Source organism: Arvicanthis niloticus, chromosome 8 (genome assembly GCF_011762505.2).
Source record: "Arvicanthis niloticus isolate mArvNil1 chromosome 8, mArvNil1.pat.X, whole genome shotgun sequence".
Classification (NCBI taxonomy): domain Eukaryota; kingdom Metazoa; phylum Chordata; class Mammalia; order Rodentia; family Muridae; genus Arvicanthis; species Arvicanthis niloticus.
The window spans coordinates 56125741-56145254 of NC_047665.1; the positions used below are offsets into that span (position 1 = coordinate 56125741).

General features: G+C 44.8%; 1 protein-coding gene across 2 annotated transcripts in view; it reads right to left on the minus strand.

Moving 5' to 3' along the window:
* Window positions 1-387: 387 nt before the first annotated feature.
* Prkcq (protein kinase C theta) overlaps window positions 388-19514 on the minus strand; it is a 134387-nt gene continuing 115260 nt past the window's right edge. The window contains exons 15-18 of one of the 2 annotated variants that reach the window (XM_034510730.1): window positions 17010-17148; window positions 10224-10412; window positions 1617-1745; window positions 388-1105 (exon numbers count right to left, since the gene is read on the minus strand). In XM_034510730.1, coding sequence (XP_034366621.1) covers window positions 947-1105; window positions 1617-1745; window positions 10224-10412; window positions 17010-17148 — 616 coding nt within the window. In that variant the 3' untranslated portion in view covers window positions 388-946. The remainder of the gene's footprint in view (window positions 1106-1616; window positions 1746-10223; window positions 10413-17009; window positions 17149-19514) is intronic. The other variant, XM_034510731.2, reaches the window with a different exon arrangement.

Here is a 19514-nt window from a genome sequence, read left to right on the forward strand (position 1 = left end):
CATGAGTTGTTTTGTCTTGCAGGGTGCCTAAAGAGGGACTTATTTGTCACCAAATCACCAGGGACAACATAATATGAAATTGGTTTTCTTTATCTCAGAAGAGTCATGCACTTCATTTTTTGTCTGATGGGAGGATGGTAATGAATGCCTATCTACATTGACAGAGAGATCAACTGAGAACAGAGAAGGAAGGGAAGGTTTGATTGGCAGCAGTAAACTAGCCTGCCCTTGTTGGTTGTCCTTTCCTTCTGTGTGAAAAAGATGCTCCACATAGGCACCACCCTTACCCTTCCCTGTTGGCGACAAGGGCACTGCTCTGCTCGTTGCCCCTACTTTCCTCTGTCTTGTGAATTCCAGGGCTGGCCAGAATGAACAGATTTGTAAATCTCAAGTTTCAAGCTATCTTTATTGGAGAGCATCCCATTACAGCCTGCTCAGGGCTTCCCCTTTCCCTCCCTTCTGCTGTCCACATGTGCGCAGAACAATGGGGGCTAGTGGTTCCTTCTCCTCTGTGGTTGAGTGGAATTGACTCGTGTAACAGGCAATCTGCTGTCCCAGTCTTGAGAAATCAGTTCCATTTGCCCCTTGGTTCGTGACCAACCAGCAACTGTTGTCTAGGGCAAGAGCAGAATCACGTTTCGAATCTTTCGCAGTGTCGGGAACCATCTTTCAAGTGAAAGACTAGAGTTAACAATGATCTAACTTCAAGGGCTGCTGTGAGAGATTCCAGGAGAGATAACGGGATGACGGTGACGTCATTAGTGAAGTAGGCGTGGTTTGTGCTACAGGTAAAGGGTCTCATGAGGAGCTCAGCGGTCCTCCCTGCCTTTGCGGTTGAGTGTTTCTTTTCTTCTCCAACGTGAAAAAGAGATTTCCCCCAGAAGTGTTACTTGAACCAGTTCCCAGAGAGAAGGTAAATCCCTCCCAATCTGGAGAGTGATGAGGTTCAGGAGCAAATGAGAGTCTCCATCCCGGGGTTTATGAAGGAAAAGTTGCTGAACATGTTCTGGTCCATGCTGTTGATGAGTGCTCTGTCGGCGAATGATAGCCGGGGTTTCTCACTTAGAAATTCCTTGTCGAAATTGCTACAGTCATATGGTGATTTCTTGGTCACATGATGAGGAGGAAGAAAAAGGGGAAGAAAATTAGCCACCATGTTCCTTATCTTAATTTTGCTTATGGAGACTATAGTGTGTGCACAACCCAGTGGGTTCAAATCCTGAGTTATCATTTCTTTTATTAGAGTAATTAATTTCACATAAAAGAATTACTACATTGTACAGGTGTTGGTCACCCAGACTGTGACCATTAAGAATGTAAGTGTTGCATGCAAAATCCATCTTCTCTGATGGTCCCATGCAGAAACACGTTCAACTTGGGAATGTTCTGCAATTTATTTCTCCCCATAGGTGAATTTTGACGGCACAGTTTCAATTTGGCAAGCAACAGGAACACCCCCTCCCCCTCTCCTCTAGCTAAATGGCTTGGATTAGAGAAGCATGCTCCTCCTGGGACAGTGTGGTTGGGGTAGGTTTCAGGAAGTGCTGTAATTGCTTAGGGTGACAGCCTGTGACAGAAGGAGCTGAAGCCAGACTGTCCGGTGGGGGAATCCTTACCACTTTTGGTCTGAAGGGTGGGTCAATCTCTTTCCTCTCAAGTTCTTCCCAGTTGATCTCTCGAAACAAGGGATGCTGGCGGATGTCTCCTCTCACTCCCAGCCTCTTTTCAGGTTCTCTCACAAAAAGCTGCAAGGGAGCAGAGCGGGAGGGAATTGGTCACTTCTCCTGAGATGAGGCCACGCTGGTTCAGGTGAGTGTGCACTACTTGGGGTGTGAGCAACTGGCTTTTTTGCTGACTGACCTCTGTGGATATGGAGCTCTAACCTGATGCCTTCTCTGAGTGAACTTTTCTGAACCTTCCGTAGTCTGGCCTTTGACCCCCTTCCTCTTTGCCTCAGACAGGCTATAGTGAGATTTATATCGGCCTGGCATGAGATCGGCTTCACTTTGTGTTACTTATGGGGGTCTCTGACAAAAGATAGAGTCTAAATCAATTTCATAAGTTTTGGTGTATGCTGCTCTGGTTTGTTTTAATTGTCCATCTGACCCAGCCTAGATTCACCTGGGAGGAGGAAACTGTAAGGTCAGAACTGGCTCTGCCACTCTGTCTTGAGTCTGTGAGAGACTGATGGGTGTGATGGTTGAGGTGGGTGGTGCCATCCTGGGTTGTTTAAGGAAGGCTGAACTAAGCACGAGCCCGGGAGCAATTCAGTAAGCAGCATTCCTCTATGGCCTTCGGTTTAGTTCTTGTGTGAGTCTCTGCCCCGTGATGTTTATCACAGCAACAGAAAACAAACTAGAACATATGTCAAGTGCCTATCTCACAAGGCTATCCTTAGGATTAAATAAAATGATAACATACACATATACATATACATACACATACACATGTATCTATACATATATACTTTCACATAGAGAGGTGTGAAAACATGTGTACCATCACATGTATGTGGACCCAAGCATGCACACACACATTCATGCCTATGCATATATATGCAAAGGGTTAAGGAAACATGGGTGTGCATATATACATATGCACATCTTGCAAACGACCCCTGTCCCCATGCACATATTTGTTCACTGTTACTTCTGGTCTTTAATACCCAACAGCAGAACCCAGACACAGTGGTGTGGGTCAGGATGCCAGGCAGTCAAGCGGCCAAGGAAGGAGGATCATTGGGTTGAGGCCAGTCTGGTCCAGTCTGGACAGTGTTAGCCTGGGCTTTATAGTGAGATGCTGTATGAAAAAAAAAAAAAAAAAACCCAAAAGGGGTTAAAAAAATAAAAAGAACCCTTGGCAGGACAGAATGAGTGACTAGCTTATTTGACTTAACTGTCCACCCAAGTGTGACATTTCTTATGAAGATGGCCTATCTTAGGACCTGTGTGCAATGCCAGCTAGGAGTTGCTGACAGTCAGCTGAGGTCTCTGTAGCCCTTTGGGTACAGGACATCACCCTCGACGCCAGCAGACCTGCTGATGTACCATTTTCATCTCTCCAGCCTTAGCCAGTGTTTACAGGCCTCCTCTGTAGCCCACCTTCTCTCCTGCCACGTCACCTAACAACCACAATGGATATCGGAACGACAGCAAAGCACCCTCGAAACTTCAAACGTTAGCCTGTCCAGGGCTATGGTGAAGGACAGTCTTAACATGAACTCAGAAAGTAACAGGCTCCCTGGGTGTCTCAAGAAGTTGCTTCTCCTTTCTGCACCATCAAGATGCTTGCCTATAGCATCACAGCTAAGATGTTTTTTTTTTTTAATTGGTTATTTTATTTATTTACATTTCAAATGTTATCCCTCTTCCCAGTTTCCCCTCTATAAGCCCCCAATTCCCCTCCTCTATGGGGAGTGCTTCTCAGGTGCTCCCCCACCCACCCACTCCTGCCTCAGCAGCCTAGCATTCCTCTATTCTGGGGCATCAAGCCTCCACAGGACCAAGGGGCTCCCCTCCCAGTGATGTCAGATAATCAGCTGCTACATATGCAGCTGGGGCCGTGGGTCCCTCCATGTGCACTCTTTGGTTGGTGGTTTAGTTCCTGGGAACTTTGGGGGTTCTGGCTGGTAGATATTGTTGTTCTTCCTATGGGGTTGCAAACCCTGTCAGCTCCTACAGTCCTTGCCCCAACTTCCCCATTGTGGTCCCTGCACTCAGCCCAATGTTTGGCTGCATACCTATGCTTCTGCATAGGTCTGGCTCTGGCAGAGCCTCTCTGGGGACACAGCTAGGGTGTTTTAAGGAGACTCTTGCCCTATAGGATAAAAAATAGGGCAAAATGTAGGGATTTCCAAGTGGCTGCCACCCATCTTTTGCTCTCCCTATTTCTAAGAACAGCCAGGATATGTCCTTTGAAATTTTCTTGTAATGATATTAACCTTATATCTTGAAAACCTTCAGAGCTTCTGATCTCCCCCGATCACAAAGTCATGCTACAGAAAACTGGAGATTTTCTCTTATTAACTAATCAATTTACTAATTAATAGAGAGTCTCTCTTAAAATTTCAATTATAGTTAGGCACAGTAGCACACACTTGCAATCACCCGCAGTTTTCTGTGTGGTGGAGGCAGGAGGATCAGGAATGAAGGGCTAGCCTTGGCTACAGAGTGAGTTTGATGCCAGATGGAGATACTTGAGTTCCTGTCTTAATACCAAGTTCTGAGTGTAAAGGTTATGAAACCACTGCACATCCATTGAAGTGTCCTTAGTTACGGTCCCAACGCCTCTCTCACCGTTACCATACAGTGGCCATGGAGGACTCTTAGTGATATCCTGCATATCCAAAGTGCTTTATAAAAGCACTACACAGTGGAAGTAACCCGAGGCTATCGTTCAAGAAATTGACTATATTTCTGTATCATGGAATGAGGGAATAATTTATTTGTCTAGCTTAGGGCTCTTATTAGCCTTGGGTAAGTTTTCTAAATCCTTATTTCCGATGTCAGCCACTTCCCCCATTATTGTAACAAAATACCTGAGATAATAAAATTCTAAAAATTTTAAAAGTTTTCGTTGGCACATGGTTTCAGAATTTTCACCCTGTGGTCAGTTGGCTTCATGGTTTTTGAACCTGAGATGAATCAGAACATCCTGGCCAGGAAGCTGGCTATGGATCATGGATCAAGGGCCTCGTCTCAATGCAACAGGGATGCAGAAAGAGAAAAGGAGGCGGGGCTAGAATCTGACAGTCTCCACCCAATAACCTAACTTCCTTGTCCTCTGCCCCACCTTTTAAAGGTTCCACTACCTTCCAAGCCTCTATCACGTGGGCCTTTGGGAGTAATATTTCAGATCCAAACCATGCGGGTCTGTCTGTAAAATGGAGGGATAATTAAGATGACGTCTAGTACCCAAAGAGTTCTGATGTTCCAGTGCTCCTATGAACATTCTAGACGCCATATTCTAGTGCTAATGCGCCTGCTTCTTCCGGGTCAAATCTGCTCATTAAGAGACCCTGTTCGGCTCTCAAGTTTGCAGTGACGTTTGTCTTCTAGGAGGTGGCTCAATCCAGCTACCTCTACTAAGATTCCTTTCTCCCAGTCATTAGTTTTTAGATTCTGCCCCAGTCACCAGAGCTTTGCGTGAGCCCCTCCTCCTTGATTACCTCCATTATAAGAGAGCTCATCCCCCAACGAACAGTTTGTACCCATTGTCTGTTTATCAAGTCTCTGTTTCCCATGGACCATAAGCTCTGGGGAACAGGCACCACTGTGTTTCCATTACCCAGGATCTAGCGCACACACACACACACACACACACACACACACACACACACGAGTATAGGTGCTTGTGGCAGCCAGAAGAGGGCACTGGACCTCCTTGAGCTGTAGCTCTTAAATGCTGAGCAAACTCTTCAGTCCTAACTAATTTTCCCCTAAATTCTAAAAGAGAATAAGCAGTTTGCCCTCCCCCTTGGAAATGATCACAAGAAGTGATCGACTTCTACCTCTTAAGGATCATTTGATGAAGCAAGAGGAGATAGAAAGCTTAAGGGGCTTAAGAACGGGCCCAAGTTTAGCTGACACTGGTTTAATAAAATGTTTTAGGGAGTTAAGTTAGACGTCACTGCCCTTGACCAACTGGGAGCCATGCTCAGTTTTCCGTTAGATTTTTCTTAGAAAACGTGTGACATTTGCGCCAAGAAACTCCCAACAAAGAGCCATCTGATCTTGGCTTAGGCACCTGTGAAACAAAATAATGTCTTTTCAAAAGAAAAATAGAAAATAAGAAGAAATATGGCCTCCAGCTCCAAAGTTCAATATTCTTTCTGTCCTTATGTTTTCTCCCAAAAATAAACAGACTCACTTAGTGTCCTGAGTGTGACAGGTCTCAAGGTCACCAAGGTCAAGGGCTCTGCGGCAGCAAAGGTACACCAAGGACATGGGGAAAATATTTCTTTTGCCAGCAAAAGCGTTCTATATTTACAGGAAATGGCTCACTCTTCTTACATAAAAGTCTGGGATATAGTCGGAGTTTGTTTAAATTTATTTGACAGCCTGGGTAGGAAGCAATTCGTAGCCACCAGCAGCTGTGACAAGTTATACCTGGATCCCACCCTCCCTCCTGAGTCCCTCCTCAGGAAAAAATGGTCCTGTCAAAAGGGAGATGGATTTCTGTTTAAGAGCATTACTTTCCCATCATTTTCAAACACAAGGACCGGACATCCTGGATAAATAAATGGGAGAGAAAGGGGTGCTTGCTTTTCACTTTGGCACTAGGCAACTGGACAGCAGCAGCCCAGCCGTAACTCCTGACAGAGCACAGCCTCTCCTGACAGGCAGCTGTTCAGTGGGCTATGTGTGCCCAAGGGACAGAGTGTGTTACCATCATGGTATTGGGTGCCATATGAAAGCCCCTTATTCAGCCTTTCAGAGGGGACTCAGGACTTGGTTTTACGTCATGGAAAGGTCCCTGGAGGGAATTTCCGAGCAATAGCATTTTCTTTGGAGTTTTGCAGAGGAGGGGGCCCCAAGGCTGCAATGGCAGTTGGACGAAGCTGTAAAGTGGTCCAGGAGGAGAGATAAACTGCAAATCATCTTTATTGGCAGCAAATTGCAGAGTGGAAACTAATTTGTATCAGGCCAATTGTTACAATGTGTGCAAGAAGCAGAACAGAAGTTTTCTTTTTAACGAATGTCAGAAATCACACAAGCTTCCAAGTACCTTTAAGACCTTTTTGCCTAGAGTTCTTCTCCGCTTTTATCCTTTAGTGTCTTGATCTATTCATCAAGTTCTCTGCTCATGCCACACTTTTCACCTGCTGCTGATAATATGCATAAATATTGATTTTTTTATTTTTGTATTTGCATGACGCTCAATCTTAAATTTACTTTAGGTTTAGTTTTTATTACACTCACTCCTTTATATCCAGTCACAGGCTCTGGGAGACTGTCTCTCGCTGAGCTATATCAGCCCCATGCTGCTTTGAAGTTTTCTGTGTGTGAGTGTACAGGTATGCACGTATATATCTGCTGTGTGCAGGCATGTGGTGTGCATACATGTGGTGTGTGTGGTGTGTGCACATATGTGGACACCAGAGGTTAACCCTCTGTGTTCCTTCTCAGGTTTCTCCATCCTGGTTTTATTTACTTAAAAAAGTTTTTTTTTTTTATCACTAAGTTTTATTTTACATGTTTGAATGTTTGGTCTACATGTATGTATGTGTACTACATGTGTGCCCGGTGCCTGTGAAGGTCAGAAGAAGATGTCAGAACCCTGAAACTAGAGCTAAAGACAGCTGTGAGTCACCGAGAGGGTGCCGGGAACTGAACCCCAGGTCCTCTGCAAGAGGGTGCTCTTACCCCCCCCCCCCCACAGCATCTCTCCAGCACCTTGATTTTTGAGACACTAGGCCTAGTGCCAGCAAGCCCCGGGGAACAGCCTGTTTGCATGTGCCCCAGTTTTGGGATTCCAAGTGTGTAGCACCTCACCTGGCTGTTTTTAAGGTTTTTTTTTTGTTGTTGTTGTTTGTTTGTTTCTTTGTTTTTTTGGTTTGAAATGATGGCAGGTTCTGTCCCTCTTTCTACCAATGAAGTCACAGCCACATGCCTGCCCCTCCCACTCTTCCACATCGGCCAACTTGATTGGTCCCTGAAAGTGCTCACTTTCTGTATGAGCCTTTTTCCCTTTGGGATCTACAATCCACGCAACATTCATTTGTGAGGTATCAATATCTTACCCTTTCATCATGGCATGGGTGTCTCAATCCTTCTTACCTTGGCAATTAGCCCTGCCCCCCCCCTTTCCTCCATAAGTTACTTCTGGTTCTGCCTGCCTGTCCCTGCTTTACCTATCATAGTTACCTGACACTGAGAGGCAACTCAGCATTTGGAAGGCACAGTGGGGAAGCTGGCTATGAAGCATCCACTCCTGTTGAGGCATTGCACATAACTCTGGGCCCCTGTCTGTGACTTCTCTGACTGACAGGCTGCTGATGACAGGAAGAACAAGGCTCTTCTTCATTTTCTCTTTTTCCAGAAAGTTCTTTTGGCCCTGGTGCCTGAGGATAACTGTCATGCTAAAGACTGAGTGACAGACCCCTCAGAAGTCATATGTTGAAGTCCTGACTTCAGTGTGACTATGGAGAGGGACTTTATGGAAGGGTCAAGGTTAGATGAGGTCACAGAGCTGGAGCTCTAATCTAAGATTTGTGTCCTGAAAAATAAGAAAGAGCCAGGGAGTGGCTACTCACGCCTTTAATCCCAGTACTCCCAGGTCAGAGGCAGGCGGATCTCTGAGTTCAAAGAGCCTGGTCTACAGGTTGAGTTCCAGGACTGCCAAGGCTCACAGAGGAAACCCTGGCTAAAAAAACCAAACTAATGAGAGAGAGAGAGAGAGAGAGAGAGAGAGAGACAGACAGACAGACAGACAGACAGACTAGAGTATTTTCTCACCCCACCCCTCTAGACCGAGCAAGGTGCCTATATACTTTCTACAAAGAGAGCCAGCTTCAAGAACTGACCCTGATGAATCTTAATGTTGGTTGTCTAACCTTCAGAATGGTAAGAAATGAATGTCTGCTGTGTGAGATGCATCTGTATTCCACCATAAGTATGGCTTTCCGGGGACAGGGGATCAGATCTGTGTGCACTTAAGTCCTGCCATCTGACAGCGTGCCAAGCAGTTAAGAACCAGTCAGAGAGAAATGGCCTGATTAGTCTGCGTTAAGTTTGTTAAGGCATCTGGAGCAGACATGTTCAATTCACACTGAGTTCTTCATACAGCCAAAAGTGAAGCAAATGTACTGATTGTCATGAAACTTGAACTTGCCTTTACATAAACTGAGACTGTGTACATTCAAATCCCACTAGCTTCTTTTCTGCCTCTGTCATCTTTTTTTTTTTTTAAAGAAAAAAACCTAATTTTTAAATTAGCTTTCATTCTACGTGTGTTTTTGTTTGCTCATTAAAAGTGAATTTAATTGGCCATCCAGGGATTTTTCTGAGCTCGGTGCTTATTTGGCTCAGAGTCAGAAGGTGCAAGCTGGTTTCTGAATACCTACTTCTATTAACCTTGAACCGAGTTTCCTATGAGGCTTTGGCACTGCCCTCTCAGACTCAAGATGCCGATTCTCAGGGAGAGTGCTGGAGTCACCTCAAAATGTTTAATACCTCAGACAAGTTGTCACTTGCCTTAGAGACATGGAAATATAAAACCCTTTTGATTTAATCGTAAATAGTTCTTTAAGAGAAAAAAAGTAGACTAGTGAGAACTGATGATCTCCCAGGTTGATGAGCCTGGGAATCTCTGGGAATTCCTTTCTTTCTTTCTTTCTTTCTTTCTTTCTTTCTTTCTTTCTTTCTTTCTTTCTTTCTTTCTTTCTCCCCCCTGCCCCTCTCTCTCTCCTTGCTTTGGTACTGGGAGGGAAAACCAGAACCTTTGTATGCTTAAAAATCCCCTGTCACTGAGCTGTATCCCATCCTTGGAAATGCTTTTAAATTTTTGATTTAAAATTCATTAATAGGGGCCGGAGAGGTGGCTCATTAGTCAATAATGCACAATGGACCCATCAGGCTGTGTGTACATATACATGCGTGTGTGTGTGTGTGTGTGTGTGTGTGTGTATGATGATTATGTATACTCTCATGTGCTTGTTATTGCATTTATTATAAAGTTATATCACCACAGGTCTAAGCAGAGACCCAAGAGTTGGAAGAGTAGAGAACTAGGTCTCAGACGACCTCAGGGTGACTGTAATCCCTCCTCCATAGGCCAGAACTCTGATCAGAGGTGGGTGGCAGTCTTGCATGCACATGGAGTCTGACATGATGACTGGGGCCTCGGGTTACATGCTTTCAGCTTCTCAAAGAGAATATGTTTGTGACCTAAGAAGGTTGTCTTTCACCAGAGTGGACAGAGAAGTCTGCATCCTGCAGAAGGTTCAAACAGGGATGAAGGATGTACTAGCCAAAGAGGTATCGCATATAGGAAACAAAGGATGCTGCAAACCACATACGGTGAGTGCTTAAAGAACCAGCTGCACCTCCATCCACAGCCACCAAGGCTGCCTCGCCATTTCTCTTATAAATGATAAAAAGAGGATTTATTTTACTTCCTTCCCCTTGCCTTTTTAGAGCTAGGGGACAAACTCAGGGTCTTTTACGTTTGAGGTAGGCACTCTCCCAGTCAACTACACCCCAGGCTTTGACATCATTTCTTACCTTCACTAGAAGATCCTTGGCCTCCCTTTCTAGCCACCTCGGGTAAAAGGGATTGTCCATGCGGATGGAGTGAAAAAGCTCCTCCTCGTCCTGCCCGTGGAAAGGCGACTGGCCTATCAGCATCTCGTAAAGGAGAACCCCGAAGGACCACCAGTCGACCGAATGGTTGTATTTCTGACCCAGCAAGATCTGCAGGACCGAAAGGCACAGCATTATCAGGACGTACGTCTGACGACCGAGAACACATCCAAGTCTGGAGGTAAAATGACGGGCTGCCATGATCCATAGTCTCGCCTGGGAATGGTATCTTCTGACAAGTGCTGGTACCGAATGGCTACACCATGACCAAGTTTCTGCGTGTAAGTAAACACTTCAGAGTTTCATTTTGAATTTGCTCCTTTGGCTTTGAGTGGAATGACTTATCCAAGACTGTAGCTTTCATTTCCACCTGTGCTGTGAGGTCTTGAGGGGCGGGTATTGTGTCCTACAGAGCTGGCTTGAGTCTCCGTTCTCCATTACCTTTGGTGTGGATGGCTAAATGAAACCTACTGGGTTCTATTCTCTCAACTTCATGTAAAATCACCGAGGGGAACTGATGACACAGAGATACCATTTAATCAAGTCTTTAAAACCTAGCCAATCACAATCGGTTGTATCAAGAGTCATGCACCTAGTCAACGGGATGCAGAATCCAGTCATGTGATTAGCATGAGAAAGGACAGCAGAACTCTTCAAAGCCAGAAGAAGTCAGAAGACCAGACTCCCCAAAGCTACATGAAGTTTGGAGAATGGTCTGGTCTGTTGTTCAGGGAAGAGGATTACAGGTAGGAATGTACTTAACTTTGTTTGTGTGTGTGTGTGTGTGTGTGTGTGTGTGTGTGTGTGTATATATATATATATATATATATATATATATATATATATATATATAATTAAGTATATTTATATATATAAAGTATATATATATAAAGTTAAATATATATATAAATAAAAGTTAAGTACCTTTTGATCAGTTTACTGTTTATAGCAATAGAGACTTTGTCCCTTGACTCTCAGCAGCTTCTTCGTCTGCTGTTGGAAGGCCGTAACTGTGCAAGCCACTGTGCATATCCTCTAAATGCAGCAGTCCCGGCCTTTGCTAAAACAGTTCATAGTGGGATCCATGACCACATGAATGGCTGAAGATGATGTGATGGGTGGGGGGAGTGTGTAAGCAAAGGCAACAACATCAGTGTGCTTAAGAGACACGGGCACTCTGTTTAATGTAGCAGTGTACATGGGAACTAAGATCAATGGAATGAATGCACAGAGAAACTGTGACACATAGACACAGCCCAATTCTGTTCAAACTCACAAACAGATACAAACCCAGAGCACTTCTGTGCTAGGTGAAACAGGACTCCACTCGGGTAAGATACTCCAAGCTCCGGATCAGAATGCAGTGAAGCTCAATGTCCCACAACCCAACAGTTCTGATGGCTGTATAAAGTCTCACAAGTCCTGCACGAGCTGAATCTCTCATTTGCACAGCTTGGGGAAGACGCCTTACTCCTTCATAACCTACCTTATTAGGAAGGATATTCACACGTGACTACCTCATTACAGGGTGGCTCTAAGGAGCCCATGGAAGGTAGGAAATTCAAGGTGATGTGTGACAGGTGATTTGTGACCTGAAAATCTCTGTAACTGCAGTGTTGAACAGCTCCTTGGATGAAACTTATCTCCATGTGTAAAAATAAAGATCATTTTGCAATCTGCCCCCCTTGTAAACTGCTACCCAATAGCTGTGACTTAATATTGAAATACAAAAGCTCGCTTTTAGGTTGACAAACAAAAGCCAACTTCACTTGCCTTAAGTAATAATGTAAAAGTCGACCCACAGAGAGTGACAAGGAAGAGAAGATTCACCATTAGTAAGTACAGTCAATTGGTTCAGCCCTACACTCAAGGGGAACCTCCTGTACGAGGGACCAGGCTCAGACGCAATTACCAAAATATGCCACAAGGTGGCGCTAAAGCAACCAGAACCGGTTCTGAGCAACGAGCCTCTCTGTAAACAACTTCATTTTGGAACAACAAATGAAATTTGGAGGCCAGGAGACAGCTGTCGTGGAAATTAGAGCTTCGAGGCTAGGTGATTTTAGTTAAAGTAAACGCAGTATTATGCTAGGAGGAAGGAGCAAAATGCAAATTTACACTGGGAACAGGCTGTTCAAGAGGGAATGCTAACATACACCAGGTGTATTTTCATACATGATGTCTTGGTTTCTAAGAATACCTGGGCCTGCTGTTGTTATCTCTGGAGGATGATAACTGGGCTTAGGAGCCTGTGTGACTTATTTCAGATGTCATAGTGAGTTGAGAGCTGGCTTCTGAAGTCCAGTCTCTGAGGAGTTCAATCCATAGTTGCTAATTGTCTCCTGTTACTTATCTCTTCCTTCATGGTTCTTTCCACACTGACTGTTCTGTGGTGGAAAGGACAGTGGAGCTGTACTGGGTAGGGGGTCACCTTTCCTAGCTCTGCCTTTTTCCAACAACTGAGACTCAGCTTCAAACTGGAGAAACTCACTGAATACTAATAATGGATTTGTCACGTTCTGACACAGACCCTCTTTGTCCCTTGCAGTGGGTGACAGTAGCCTCTTCTGCCCCTTGGAGCTGGCGTGCTAAGGCACGCACACTCCTCGGATGATGACGATATGAATCCCGTTAGTGAACATGAGGATCAGTAGTGATCAGAGCATTTGGACGAGAGGGCGCATTTAAATAAATGATATGAATATGTGGGATATAAGAAGTAGTGCTTGTTCCTCAGCCATGCGTGAAGCTAAACCAGTGGACTCATTAGCCACATTTTGGCCAAAAAGAAGTTTGCTTGAAAAAAAAAAAGTCTTAAAAGTAGTGCTTTGAATGATATACTTAATCTGCTATCATCAGGGATAGTCCTTGCTAAATACAGATTATAAATTCTGTTTTATACTATACTTGCTTGGTATCTTTACCAGACATAATAGTATGAGAATCAAGAATTTGAAGAAATACACCAGACCTTTCAATACCAGAGCCCTAAGTATTAAACTAAAATTTCTTTTTAAAAAAATGATTTTTTAAAAATTAAATTTATTTAATGCAGTGAGGCATGTGTTTGCCCTGGCCCATGTGTGGAAGTCAGAGGTCAACTTCCCAGAAATCCATTCCTTCTACCATGTTGTTCCTAGGGATGGATCTGAGGTTGTCAGGCTTGGTAACAAGTGCCTTTTACCTGCTGAACCGGCTAATGGATCCCTAAACAAAACAAAACAAAACAAAACAAAACAAAATAATAAAATAAAATTGTAAAGTTCTTTGATCTCCTAAACCAAAAAGAAAATTGAAGTTTTTGATCTCCTTGAACAGTCTTCACCTCTCACCAAGGAAACTTCTTTTTACGGCAGATGGAGAAACTGTTACAGAAAGACAATAAAAATGCAGAGCTCGGAGCTCAGTCCCAACGGATGCTTCTTTATAGAACTCCCACATCTAAGGCTCAGGGGATGATGCCGAAGCAGGGAAAGACTGTAGGAGCCAGAAGAACAGGGATTTGCTGTGAGGGTGTCTTAGTTAGGGTTTACTGCTGTGAGCAGACACCATGACCAAGACAACTCTTATTAGGACAACATTTAATTGGGGCTGGCTTACAGGTTCAGAGGTTCAGTCCATTACCATCATGGCGGGGAGCATGGCAGCATCCAGGCAGGTATGGTACAGGCAGAGCTGAGAGTTCTACATCTTCATCTGAACACTGCTAGCACAATACTGACTTCCAGGCAGTTAGGATGAGGGTCTTATAGCCAACACCCATAGTGACACACCTACTCCAACAAGGCCACCAACAGGGCTACACCTTCTAATCCTGCCACTTTTTGAGCCGAGCATATATAAAACATCACACTGCTCTTGCAGAACATTGGAGTTCGATTCCCAGTATTAATGTTGGGCTGCCCTCAACCACCTGTTGTTCAGCTCCAGGGGATCTGTCACCCTCTTCTTGCCTCTCTGGGTACCACTACATGCAGCCACACAGGCCTCCCTTTCATATATGTATATAGACATAATAAGGTAAATTAGAGAAGTAGGTGGGAGGCAGGGAGGGAGGGAGAGAGAGAGAAAGAGAGAGAAAGAGAGGGAGGGAGGGAGGGAGGGAGGGGGAGGGAGGGAGGGAGGGAGGGAGGGAGGGAGAGAGAGAGAGAGAGAGAGAGAGAGAGAGAGAGAGAGAGAGAGAGAGAGAAGTGGATACCCAATATGAAGAGGTGAGGACCAAGCATGGAGCCACAGGGAGACGAGCATGCTCGAAAGAGAAAGATAGGAGTGCTGCAGAAGAAAGCAGCAGGCTACCAAAGCTAAGTTCTAGAAGTTGTGGAAGGAAACAGAACCAGGAAGGGAGGCCCCGCTGAGAAAAAACAAAGCCTAAGACTTGGCAGACAGGATGGATAAGAACAGACAGACCCAAGGATATTTACACACCCTAAGGTAGAGGAAAATGTAGTAGAGACAGCTCCTGCAATGGATGTTTGGTCGAGTCGGGAGTGGGCACGGGTAGGGAGGGCGTGGGTGTGGAGCAAGAGGAAGACACCGGGGACCTTTGCTGAGACTAACATGGTACATCTGAGCTAAGTCAGCACAGTGTAGCATCATCCCTAAAGGGCTCACGCTGACCAGACTCTCTGCTCGGGGGTCTCCTGTACTTGTGCCATAGTTAGTTTGGCTCCCCCTCAAACTGTAAGCAGTTTGTTGCAGCCACAGTTGAAATCTGAGCTCACATGCAAGAAATCTCTGCTCACATGCAGTCTCTAATGTCGGAAAGGTATCCTCGAAATGAACTGAACTGGATGGTTGAAACACCCACAAATTTCGTGAAGGACAGCAGCCACCCATACCTTTCAGTGAGGTTAAATTAAAACTAAAGCCACGGTAGCACAGGGGAAGCGACATTGGTTCTTAAGCTCCATGGTTGAATAGGTTACGGGGATCTGATGCTGACACTGTTTTACCTGGAAAATCAGAGGTCTGTCCTTATTAGACGATCGTCCTCCACTCACAAGTTCGTTCATTCATTCATTCATTCATTCACTCACATTTAAAAGGCTAATTTGTCTCACTTTACTGTGCCAGGCCCCTCACTAAGTTCTTGTCTGTGAAAGGGAAAATCATCCATGAGTAATTCCCACGAGGGGAACTGGTGAGACTTCCCTCATAGTCGAAAGCATTTGGATACTTTGCTGGCCCTGTATGGCAAGGCTTAGGAGGTGTGGCTTTTCCGAAGGAAGTGTGTCACTGGGGACTGGCTTTGAGCTTTCAATGGCTCTCACCATTCCCTGGTCTTCCTGCTTGTGGTTTAAGACGTTAGGTCTCAGCTGCTACTCCAGCCACCGGGTCTGCCTGCTGCCAAACTCCCCCCCACCCCACCAAAAGTGATGCGCTCTTATCCCTTTACCTGTAAGGCCAAACACACCCTTTCTTCTATAAGTTGCCTAGGTCATGGTATTTTATCTCAGCCACAGAAACGTAACTACTATAGTTTGTGTGCAAATGCATGTGGTGTGAGTGTGTGCAGCCATGATGTCAGACAGTGAGTATCCTGGTATTTAACTCTCTGCCTTATTCCTTAAGGCAGAGCCTCTCACTGAATTTGGATCTAGGTTTGTAGTCAGCAAAACCTAATGATTCTTCTGCCCCTACCTTCCAAAGCTCTGAGGTTATAGGTGGACATGGCCATGCCTGGCTTCTTAAGTGGGTGCTGGGAGATTTGAACCCAGGTCCCTATACATGCGCAGGAAGATACCTTACTCACTGTGCCATCTCTCTGGCTCCTGAGCTATTGGTCTTGTAACCAATGGAGGAGCCTGGGTGGAGGGTGCAGGTCTATCTGAGCTACCTTTGGGACTTCTTGCAGACCTCTAATTATTTCAAGAATTAAAAAAGCTTTCAAGAAGTGAGCAGCAGTCCCAGACTTCAGAGCTAAGAAGCAGCTATGCAGGAGATTGAAAGATACAAATAAAATAAATGCAACTTGGCCAGATATCCCATGCTATGAGAAGGACCACGTGGTAAGGCAGTCTCTAATCTCCCCTGGGTGGGCAGCTGGAGGAGGATTCCCCAAATGGGAAAGTGAGTTTAGCTGAAAGGACAGGCACCTCCTGAGAAAATGCTGGCCCTCAGCTTACCAAGCACCCCGTTTCCTGTTACTATTTTGGCAGGGCCAGAGTCAAGCTTAATTGTTAGAAGCTCCATTTTTTTTAAAAGTTGTTTTTTCTTAGCAACTATTAATCATATACAATAGTGGGTTTCATTATGAATTGTTTTCAGACATGTAGATTGATACCTCCTTTAGTATCTGCAAAAACACCAGGACACAGAGTGACACTCACTGTAGAGAAGAAACTACACCCATTTAGAAACGAGGTGTGGGAGGTGCTGACCACTCTTCCACCTTCCCTTCCCATCGAGGTTTTCTGACCCCACATCTAACCCTGGTGTAGGTGGGTTTCTCATTCTACCTGGCTCTTTGCTAGGTCCTCCTTCTGTTGGATCTGAGCAGGTTATTTTTAAGGCTTAGGTTGTTCAGAACCCTGACTCAAATGGAGTCTAGACGTGGAAAGCTGTTAGTATGAGTAACATTCTCTATAACTCAAAAGACCCATTTGTGTGTCTGCATCTGGAAAATCTGGATATTGAGCCTTAGGGGAGAAAGCACTTGGCTTCAGCACGCCAGCCTGGGAAAGGACCACCCAGGCAGTGTGTCCCTACCTCTGGAGCGATGTAGTCAGGAGTCCCACAGAAAGTATTTGTCTTCGCATCTCCCAGCATGTTCTCTTTGCACATCCCAAAATCTGCTATTTTGATATGTCCGTCTCTGTCTAACAGGATATTATCTAGCTTCAGGTCCCTGAAAAACAAAAGCAAAGTGAAATCTCACTTTAATTAACACAATTTTGTTAAAGTGTAATTCTCATTGGGTTATGGTAGCTGTGTCATTACAGCTGGACCGGGGAGCATGAGGGGAAAGCTTCACAGCCACCCGATCCCCTGAACCATGCAAGGCTGTTCCACTGTTTGGCTGTTCTTGGTTGCTCGTTGCCTGCTGTCATTAGCCCCACCTCCTCATTCATATCAGTGGCTCATGCTCAGGGCTTCTCTTGAGGCCCTTGCTGCCCTGGATATCTGGCTTGGGCCAGATACCAAAACAGATTCTCCTATCTTCCATACCGTTCTGAATACTTGTTACAACTTAGGGGCTCTTGTCCATATTTCCGATGTGGATATCTCAGTGGGAAAGTAGGTGCATCAATGTCCTGTGTAGATGTTCCAGCAAAAGAGCCAGTATATCAATATCAATGTCCTGTGTCACTGCCCCAGTGGCTGTTCTGACAACGTATTGCACACACTAAACACTCAATAGCATTTATGAATCAATTAACAACCAATCAATGGTTATTAGCTGTGAAGTACACCGAGTAACCGCTCTACCTGCTAGCTCCAGTTTTTGTGAGAATACGTTCTTTAGAGAAACACAGTGGGATCCAGCTATGCTTCGGCCCCTGGAGTTTATGTCCTCCGTGTAGGCTAGGTTAGTCATCTCTACCCACGTCACCAATAGTTTGGGTGTGACTGGGAATCCCTAGACATGGCTCAGATTCATGAGAGGGTCTGTTTCTCTCTGTTCTTGTCCACACTTTCATGGCCAAGACACAAGATGCTTGGCAAATCTCATTCTTCTCATTGGAGAATGCTTGTCTTCTGTCTCCTGATCTTTGACTGGAGCTAAACGCACAGCGTACCAATGTTATCCCGTTCAGTGCCGTTATGGGAGAATCTAAATGCATATGCTAATAATTTGGGTTTGTTTCCATATCCATGTCATTTTGAGGTTGTCATTTATAGATATGTTTCTATAGTTCTAAAGTTTGGCTGACGCTGTTGGGAGCCATGTCTAGGGAGTGAGCATCTAGCTGTCAAGTCTTTAGAAAAGACCGGAAGAACAGCGGCCACAGTATCCAATACTTCCGCTGGGTTATTTTGCTTGTACATATATTTTATCTCATCATTGGATTCTCACAGTAGTCCTTTGATATCAAATTATCATTATTATTGTGAGTTGTGAGTGTGAGTGTATGTGGTATATGCATTGTGGTATGCAGGCACATGCGAGTGCAGGTGCTCACCCTTGTATGTGCATGTGTGGAGGAGAGAGGAAGACAGAAGCTGTCCTGTTCTATCTATCTCTACCTTTTCCCTTCAGGCAGAGTTTCTTACTGGACTTAAAGATAGGCTGGCAACCAGCAAACCCCAGCGATCCTCCTGTCTCCTCTCCCTCTGTCTCTGGGATTACAAATGCAGGCTGTTATACTTGGCTGTTTTGTGGGGGTATTGGGGGATTTGAACCCAGGTTTGTGAACTTGAGCAGTGAGCACTCCCTCTACCCTGTGAGCCAGTTCCTCAACCCCATCAAGTTATTATTAATATTTGTTTTCAGATAAGACAAAAGTTTCTCACAGATGACGTCTGTTTATCCAGACCACATAGCCAGTCACTGGCCTGGGGTGCAAACCAAGTCTTCTCTACTACTGTCTTTATACAGAGACCACCTGCTCTTTCTCATCAAATCGGTCTCATGAAATTATACAAGGATGTATTTTAACTGATCTAAAAATAAATGTTCTCTGTGCCTCTGGCTAGGAAAAACAAGCTTCATGTCAAATTTCCAGTCCATTTTTTTTTTTTAAAGCAGTACAGATGTCTTTGGAAATTGTGGGAGAGAGGGTCTAGAGATCTACATTGGAATAGAAAGGTCCAGAAAGGGTTTTTTTTTCCCTTCTTCAAAGCTAGATCTCCATGGAAGTAAGGAATGAAGGCTGAAGACTAGCTAGGTTCTGGAGACAACTAGAGATGCTTTAGAACCCAAAGATCCAGAACATCCTGAGACAAGTCATTAAACTTACTCTTCACTATGGGACATCAGGACCCAAGAGAAGTGCTTTAGAGCCCAAGAGCCCTGTTTGTCTCTGTGACGCTTTTGCATTAAGCATAATGGAAAAGTAAGTAGCTCCCTTCAGTGTGAGCTCAATGCTGGAGAAGTTCTTTTATTCAGAAGCCAAGTCACGGTTGGTTTCATGGTGGACCTGCTAAGCTGCGTTCCTTACTCTTGTCAAGCCTTGTTCCTAACCAGTAAACAAAGCCCACGATGCCTCTTGCTTATCTCTTGTGGGATCTACTGAGACGGGCCACGTGCAAGCAGTTAGAAGTGGCCTCAGA